This window comes from Amyelois transitella, chromosome 15, assembly GCF_032362555.1.
Source record: "Amyelois transitella isolate CPQ chromosome 15, ilAmyTran1.1, whole genome shotgun sequence".
NCBI lineage: Eukaryota > Metazoa > Arthropoda > Insecta > Lepidoptera > Pyralidae > Amyelois > Amyelois transitella.
In genome coordinates this window covers 2,008,159-2,016,595 of record NC_083518.1, presented here as the reverse complement: position 1 = coordinate 2,016,595, position 8,437 = coordinate 2,008,159, and the positions used below count along the sequence as shown (strand labels likewise).

At 36.8% G+C, this 8,437-nt stretch overlaps 1 protein-coding gene across 1 annotated transcript; it reads right to left on the bottom strand.

The window, feature by feature from the left end:
* Positions 1-58: 58 nt before the first annotated feature.
* LOC106137591 (hornerin-like) lies at positions 59-4,466 on the bottom strand. The gene is made up of 2 exons (XM_013338444.2): positions 4,373-4,466; positions 59-1,972 (listed from the first exon to the last, which is right to left on the bottom strand). Exons 1-2 carry the CDS (start codon positions 4,382-4,384, stop codon positions 377-379), a joined length of 1,608 nt encoding a protein of 535 aa, XP_013193898.2. The 5' UTR covers positions 4,385-4,466; the 3' UTR covers positions 59-376.
* Between the last annotated feature and the right edge of the window lie 3,971 nt (positions 4,467-8,437).

The window sequence follows — 8,437 nt, the reverse complement described above, 5'->3', positions numbered from 1 at the left end:
TAAGATCAATTTGGAGGCAAACAAGCATTGTATAATACTGTATTACCTACCAACGATAAGCTACTCAATGAGAAAATAAGTCCAAGAATACAAAATCAATTATTGCAACCAATAATGGCAACCTAATCAGCACTCGACTTGCAAAGCACAGTGTGGCTTAAAAATTACTTATCCCTGTACTTACAGGGAAGTGACCCAACAAATATGTTAATTGCCGCTATTTAGCGACTAAGCACGACAGACCAAACATTTTCTCTGAGACTCGCCTACAATCAAACCACAGCGATCACAGTCACTCGCATCACCCTCACTTCTTTAATTATTTACAGGAAAATCAACATTTTAGGCCGCTTTGTAAAAACATATTCATATAAACTTAATGAGTGCGTGGTTTCAGTTCTTCGCTGTATTTGATTGTGTTATATGTGTTTTCACTGTAGGAGCCTTCAATATCCTTAGGGGGTGAATAACGGTTGACGCGTCCGTAACTGTGTTTGGGCCCTGACGAGAACGAACTCAAAGATCCATGACTGCTAGGAGATTTGTACGATGACCTTCCTTCACCAAAACTGGAAGAGGAGTATTTAGAAGACGGCACATAGTATTGTGGACTGGAAGAAGAGGCAGAGTGCACGTTGTTACTATGACCATAGGAGGAAGGTGAGGAAAACGAGCTACCAGGAGAAGACAAGTGACCGCTTGAAGCGAAATTAGAAACAGACTCCGTGTTCCCATAGCCTTCAGATTTCGATGGAGCAAACGCAGCTAAGTATTTTGTGGAAGACCCTCCAAAGCTGCTTCCGTGGCCTCCAAAACTGGGTGCATGCCCACCAAAACTAGATCCGTGACTCAAAGATGCAAGGGATAAGCCACTATGACCTCCACTGCTGAAACTGCCAAATGATGGGGCTCCATGAGAACTGGACAGACTTGATAACCCGTGGCTTGAGTCTCCTTGAATTGACGATCCCAAGAAAGCAGATGGTTTGAAAGATCCTTTGCTTGGCAATAGAGTCTTGTACGATCCACCGTACGAATTGCCAGAGCTACCTAACGACAATCCCCCAAGGGAATGGCTAGAACCTCCAAGGGTGTATCCAGCGCCAACAGTATGCCCAGATCCACCCAGAGAATGTCCAGATCCACCCAAGGAATGTCCAGGTTGGCCTAGAGAAAGTCCAGCGCCGCCGAATGAGTGTCCAGATAAAGCACCCTCGCCAAAAGAATGTCCAACAGCAGCGCCACCGTAGCTATGACCTGAGCTGGGAGCAGCTCCGATGGCATAAGCCGGTCCTAATGCTTCAAATGAGTGGCCAGAACTAGGAGCATGGCTTTGCAAAGCTACGTTTGCTTGAGAGTCGGATGGAGTAAAGAGAACTGGTCCGGTAGAACCATACGAACCAAGACCTTTAGTACCAGCTGCGTAAGACGGTGGACTGGCTACTTGCGGTTGCTCTTGGAAAGTATACTGTTGAAGTTTCGGGGCTCCGAATGTATATTGAGGTAGAGACAGTTCTTGGGCACCATGTTCGGCCTGAGGAGCAGCTGCTAAGGCGTAAGAGTCAAATCCTCCTGCTTGAAGATTAAGAGCACCTGAGTTGATGCTATGAGATAGTTGGCTCATGAGTTGTGAAAGGTCGCCTGCTGCTAGTCCATGGGAAGGTTGAAGAGTGATGGGTGGCAGCTTGATGGTGGCATGTCCGCTGGATTGAAGACCTTCTGGCGCAAACTGTAGTGGAGAAGCTGAGTGGCCACCGAAGCTGTAACTGGGCTTGGTTCCACCTACGCTGTAACCAGCACCAACGCTGATGGAATTGCCTCCTTCATGTCCAATAGGGGCCTGGTAACTGTGAGCTGAGATGCCTTGGGATCCGTAGCCTATGGCGGCTTCTCTTTTATCCTTTGGGTCTTCAGCCTTGTTGAGTTCTTTAGCCCATGATGAGGATATACTCAGTATGGCAATCAATGCAACCTGAAAACAGACATAAAAATCTATTAGGCTCTTTTACAGCCTTATTTATTTTTATTTCTATATTTATGTACATAAAAAATATAAAACCTTATGTACTTTCAAATAATTGAAACCGATATCAAGTAAACTTGACTTGAAAAAATGAGGAAAAGAAGTAGTCCGACTTAATTTGAGAAACATATTTCGAGTTTGAATCAACCGAACGGTGAACCGACATTAATTTAGTAAAATAAAATTATGTGTCTAATGCAGACTTTGTTTTACTTCATTTTATTAGACTTTATTCTTAAAAGTTCTTCCAATTTGACAAAACGTTATAACGATGTTATAACAACCAATTAGAATTCCGGTGAGCGACCTTCCATATTTATTTCGTTACGTGGCGGACGAGATTCCCGTACAAACACTTTTTTCACTTTCGTTAATGTAAATGAGATCGGTTCTCAAACTAGTTGCACCGCATTCACTGATTTTTAATGTACATACGCTGGATTAAATTCGTAGGTTATAGTTTTCGCTTTTTACCTCGGAATAAATTATCGGATTAAAAATATATTTCTTTATTTAGAATTAAAAATTTAGGGTTTTTGACCTGACTTATCTTAATCTACAATATGAATTCTATCCCGTTTGCATCCTTAGCTGTACAATTTACCAAGGCTCACATCTGAATCTAGGTGATTTGATGACGTTACTAGTAGAAGCCGCTTTTGCTACCCTTGCGCTTGAGGATCACTCCATCTCGTTCCCATGGATGTCGTAAAAGGCGACAAAGGGATAAGCCTATAAACTTGGGATTATTCTCTCCGGCGATGGGCTAGCAACCTGTCACCATTTGAATCTCAGTTATATCATTGAAAAAAAACAGCTGAACGTGGCCTGTCAGTCGTTCAAGACTGCAGGCCCTGTCTACCTCGCAAGGGATTGACGTGATTATTATGTTTATTAATTATTAGAATTTGTTATTGTTGCGAATTATAAAATTGTAATATTATTTATATGTCCAGCGCATTATAATATTCAAATCAGTGGGTGCACTCCAGTTAATGCACCCGTATACGATGCTCGGATTAAGACCCACATAACAAATTTGTTTTCACTTTTGCCACTTTTACTTCGCTCATGTGTGCCTCTCTTGCACTTATGATCGTAATTAAGATATAGTATCGAGATAATTGGACGGACGAGGAATGTTATCGATGTCTTTTAACTATGTATAATAAGTATGAGTTCACGCTCTGTAAACTTAATAATAACAAGAAGGCTCTCTTATAAAAATAACATTGAAAGAAAAGTTGCATAATTAGAATTGTCATTTTAAATATTAGTTTATAGAATAAAATAATTATAAATGTGCTTATATACAATTTATCATATTCTCAAGCCTTTTTCTTAGACATAAATATTTTAAAATTACGGAGGCTTTAGCGGACTCCTTGTCCTAAAGCATAGCGGTGTAGGTTGCTACTAGGAATATGCTAAAATTTTTTGGCCAATGCCTATCTTTAAGTACAGATTGTCTATGAATGTAGACTGACACAATGTTTTACACATTTAAAATCCTGATCAAAGATCTTTCTTTAGATCTAGAACTAGTTCTAGTTTTTAACAAACCTCTCTCTAGCATTGAAGGATTTGAAATTAAGCATTGAAATTCTAGTCCGATGCGACATTTAGATAATGTGATAAGTCTAATAGTAAGTAGTTAATTTATAGAACGACTCGACATTTGACATTCAAGAGCTAAATAAACTAGCTGTAGGCTCCGAGCTGGATCTGTTCAACTCCAGCCCGAGACAGTTTGTAAATGGGATGTCCAAGGCTTGGTTTAGTCCGGTGGCTTAATGACTCTCAAATGGTTCAAATCTATTTGTCAATTCTATTTTTTTTTTCTGGTTCCTTTTGTCCTAGTAATTACGTATGTAGTATGGTTTTGCTGACAGGCTGTTTAGATTTTTACATGTGAAAATATGTAAATGGTCAATAGTCTCTCATATAGTTATTAAATCATTATTTAAGACTGTATATTTTCTGAATAAAATAAAATAAATAAATAAATAAAATTATATTTTGTAATATGGATCAAATCTATCTATTTATCAAGTATAATATTATAAATTTATATTTGACGTAAAATTACACTGTGCTCTACGTTTTCATTAAAATTTAATAATTATTACAATTTTCAAGACAAATTGGAATTTTAAAAACTTTTGTTTTAAAAATTGTGTTTATCAGTATACTTCTTACGTTTCAGTAAAATCAATATAACACTTCCTCAACATTAATTTATATCCTCCGACCCTAACACCGCATATTCACAACATTAATTAAATAACATCAACCGCGTTCTAATTCACGTTAGAGAGTCACGTCACATCACTTCACTTGCACACTCACCGTTAATTTCATTTTGCCTTATTTGTAATCTTCCTTCGAACTAGTAAACACGATCGGCCGTGGCAGCGGCCGAATTTGGAATGTGACGTTTGTGTGTTTTCACCGAATTTATAAGTGAACCGCACCACAACACGTGCGCACGCGCACCCGCCTGGGAGGGTAAAAGTGGACCCTTTCACTGGGAGCGAACCCGCTGAGGCAATAGATGCGACGGAAGTGAATTACGTCGATTTTTTGGTGCATCGATCTGTATTGGTGTCATTTGAATTTGGAACAAAAGAAATGGAACGTATTTTCTTTTTCATTCTTCTCTATGATCTCACGACCGAAAGAAATGGAATGTCTTTATATTCTTCTTTTGTCGTCGCCCGGAATTAAGTAAGCACAGCGTGGATTTATTTAAAATTTGTTTTTTGATTCGATCTATATGAATGACATGAGCAGTAAAAATATGAAACATTTTATTAAAATTAAGGCTTTATTTTTGCGGAAAAATTGTTTGATTGTTTTTTTTTAAATACATAAAATAAAAACATTTACTTAGGTTCAATTAGATGTAGTATTGTAATCACATTATTATCTACCTGTTCATTAATTTTGGTTTTTCCCAAAATATATATTTGGAAAAAGTTATCGCGCATAATATTTACCGAAAACAGATAACAATGAAAAAACACTTGGAACCTCCTTTTGTAAAGTGTGATAAAAACACTCTTTTCAATAGGTATTATAATCGCCTTTTCTAATGAAAACCTATTCAAAATTCTATCGAACCTATTATAATGCCACTAACCTCATTCACCAAAATAACATCGAATATTTTTTTTTATTTATAGCAAAAGTAACAGTATTTTGATACAAAAGACACAAAAAATAACTATTACGGGGACCTATTACGTGCTGTTATAAAAAAACAATTGACACCAGTACGTTATCGGAACAGTTCCGATCGCCGAAACCAAATGGCTTCCTGAATATCTATACTAATATTATAAATCTGAAGAGTTTGTTTATTTGTTTGAACGCGCTTATCTCAGGAACTACTGGTTGGAATTGAAAAATTATTTTTGTGTTTAATAGACTATTTATCGAGGAAGGCTTAAAGCTATTTATCTGCAACTATTAAGAGCGAAAAAATAATGGAAAATGTGAAAAAACACGGGGAAATTATTTCTCCTTGAATGATGCCCAAAATAACTATTCCACGCGTACGAAGTCGCGGGCACAGCTAGTCTAAGTATAAAGAATTTGATACTACGAGTACTTCAATGCTGGTCTGGAAGCGAGAAAAAGCCAGTTGCTTGGGATTTTTCTTTTAGGCGATAAGATAAAAACCTGTCACTAATCTGGATCTAGATAGTGTGGCCTTCGAGTTTTTTGATGTGACTTTATTCACCCCGTAAAGTATATAGACGTGATGATCTTCTCCCTCTTGAGCTGAGCTAAAATTAATGGTTGGACATAAAATCAAAAATAACTACTAACTAACTAACAAACTAACTAACAAACCATGGCAATGGTTAAAAAAGGTTGCCCACACTTTCAGTCAGAACCACTTGATAGTCTATGCTTTTCGATTTTTTTTATAAACTTAGTTAATTACATCCCGGAATGACCAACATGAAAAACAAAATCATAAGTAATTTAACGATTTACGTGGTTATACAACTCTTTCATTTGGTCATTATGTCATCATTTACCAACTTCAGTAACAGGTATAGGTACAAAGAGAATGTTAAATATTACCAATTATAATATAGCAAGTGCTCCAATTGTACCAAGTTTTTTTATGAAAAATTGAATAATGTATTCTTAGTGAATCGATAATGGTCCTAGTTTTTATGCAAAATAAATAATGGATGTACTGTGTGTTGATTTCGTAATTATTTTTTTTTAGCCTTTTGGATCCCGGCACCAATAAAAAAAGAATAATACCACCCCATCTCGTTCTCATGGATGTCGTTAAAGGCTTATTAACTTGGAATTCTTCTTTAAGGCGTTGGGCTAGCAATCTGTCACTTTTTGAATCTCAATTCTATAATTACGCCTAATAGCTGTCGAGCAAAGACTTTAAAGATATCTTATTGACGTACGTACGAGGTCTGATCCAGTAACTTCCAAATGAAATTTTTTATTTGCTTTATATACCTTCTTCTTCCTATATATACTATTCAATCTTTACAAAAAAAATTTTGGTGAACATATCGAAAGGACGAAATTTCCTAGCTATTTTAGGTCTACGTGTAAATACATTTGTATTTTGAATTTCAACGACCATCATTAGAGTCGTTTTTGAAAACGAGAGTACAAACAAATAGGTTAATAATACAACAAGGTATTGCTCGTTCATTAGTATAGAATTTTTAAATCTTGTAAGTACATAAAATTGTATTTCACAAGTTTATAATATGTTTGTCTAATTTAATAGCTACGAAGACCTGGTCGACCCTGAGCGAAAGCCGGGAGATAGCGGAGATCATTCACAGAATATTACGTTACGAAGTAATCTTTAGACTTAGTACTATGTTTCCTTCCTGCCTGTTACATAGTTTTTAATCTATACTAATATGATAAAGCTGAAGAGTTTGTTTGTTTGTTTGAACGCGCTAATCTCAGGAACTACTGGTTCGAATTGAAAAATTCTTTCTGTGTTGAATAGACCATTTATCGAGGAAGGCTTTAGGCTATATAACATCACGCTGCAACTATATATAATATGTGAAAAAAACGGGGAAAATTATTAATTTATCTTTGAGGGCTTCAATGATGCCCAAAATAACTAATCCACGCGGACGAAGTCGCGGGCACAGATAGTGATAACATACATACATAAAATCACGTCCCTTGCATAGAAGACAGAGTCAACTACGAGTCAAGAGTCAGCTTCGAAAATACTGAAAAGCAAAATAGTGACAGGCTGCCTCCCCATTTCCAAAAAAAAGAACATCCATACTCTTTCCCGGAGGGGTAGGTAGTAGGTAGAGACCCCATCATGCTCACATCTCATCATCTCTCACAAAAAAGAACCCTAAGTTAATTAGCCTCTCCCTTGATTGGCTTTAACAATCTACATTGGAAAAGACACAGATAGTATACACTTTGTTTTTCTTCGCTATCCGTCCAGCATGGGAGGAATGTTCTCCTATTCACTTAGTCGTTTTTAACGACATCCATATGAAACGGATAGAGTAGCCTTATTCTAAAGTGGCAGTCACCAGAAAACACAAACTGGAAGGTCTCAAGGTTATAACCCATAGGAATTTCTCAGTCAGTTGGACTACTTTCGAAGATGAGAGAAAACTCAAATATATATTTTAGTAGATACAAAATACTAGAGGCCGCCCGCGACTTCGTCCGCATGGAAACCCTATCAATCCCGCGGGAACTCTGGGATAAAAAGTAGCCTATGTGTTATTCTGGGTCTTCAGCTACCTACATACCAAATTTCATGGTAATCGGTTCAGTAATTTTTGCGTGAAAGAGTAACAAACATCCATACAAACTTTCGCCTTTATAATAGTAGTAGGATTAATGTTTTCTTTTATAGGAATCAAATAAGGTGTATTGCGTTATACAAGTGATTATCTACGTAAATTAAAATTAAAATTTTGCCAACAAAAACACATTAGCATTTTAAAAAAAAACCGTCGAACCACCGGAGTTTTGACCCGTCTTTGGTACATATAAATGTAACAAATGTATCGTAAGGTATCTTCCGATCTCGTGCAATCCATATAACGTTTAATCCGAGAAGGAAGTTCGACGTTGCGTGATGTACACACGTGTTAGGTTCTACTTAATAATGATTATGTAACGGTAATCTTCTAACTAAACAGCTGACGGCTTGGACGGTAAACAAAGAGTGCGTTAGACGTGGGAAGCTGACAAAAAAAAAGAATTTATGTTTATTGAGTTTTTCTACATAAAAACGATAGATGAAATTGTAAAATGTAGATAATCATACATACAAACATACATATGGTCACGTCTATATCCCTTGCGGGGTTAACAGAGCCAACAGTGTTGAAAATACTGAATGGCCACGTTCAGCTATTTGGCTTAATG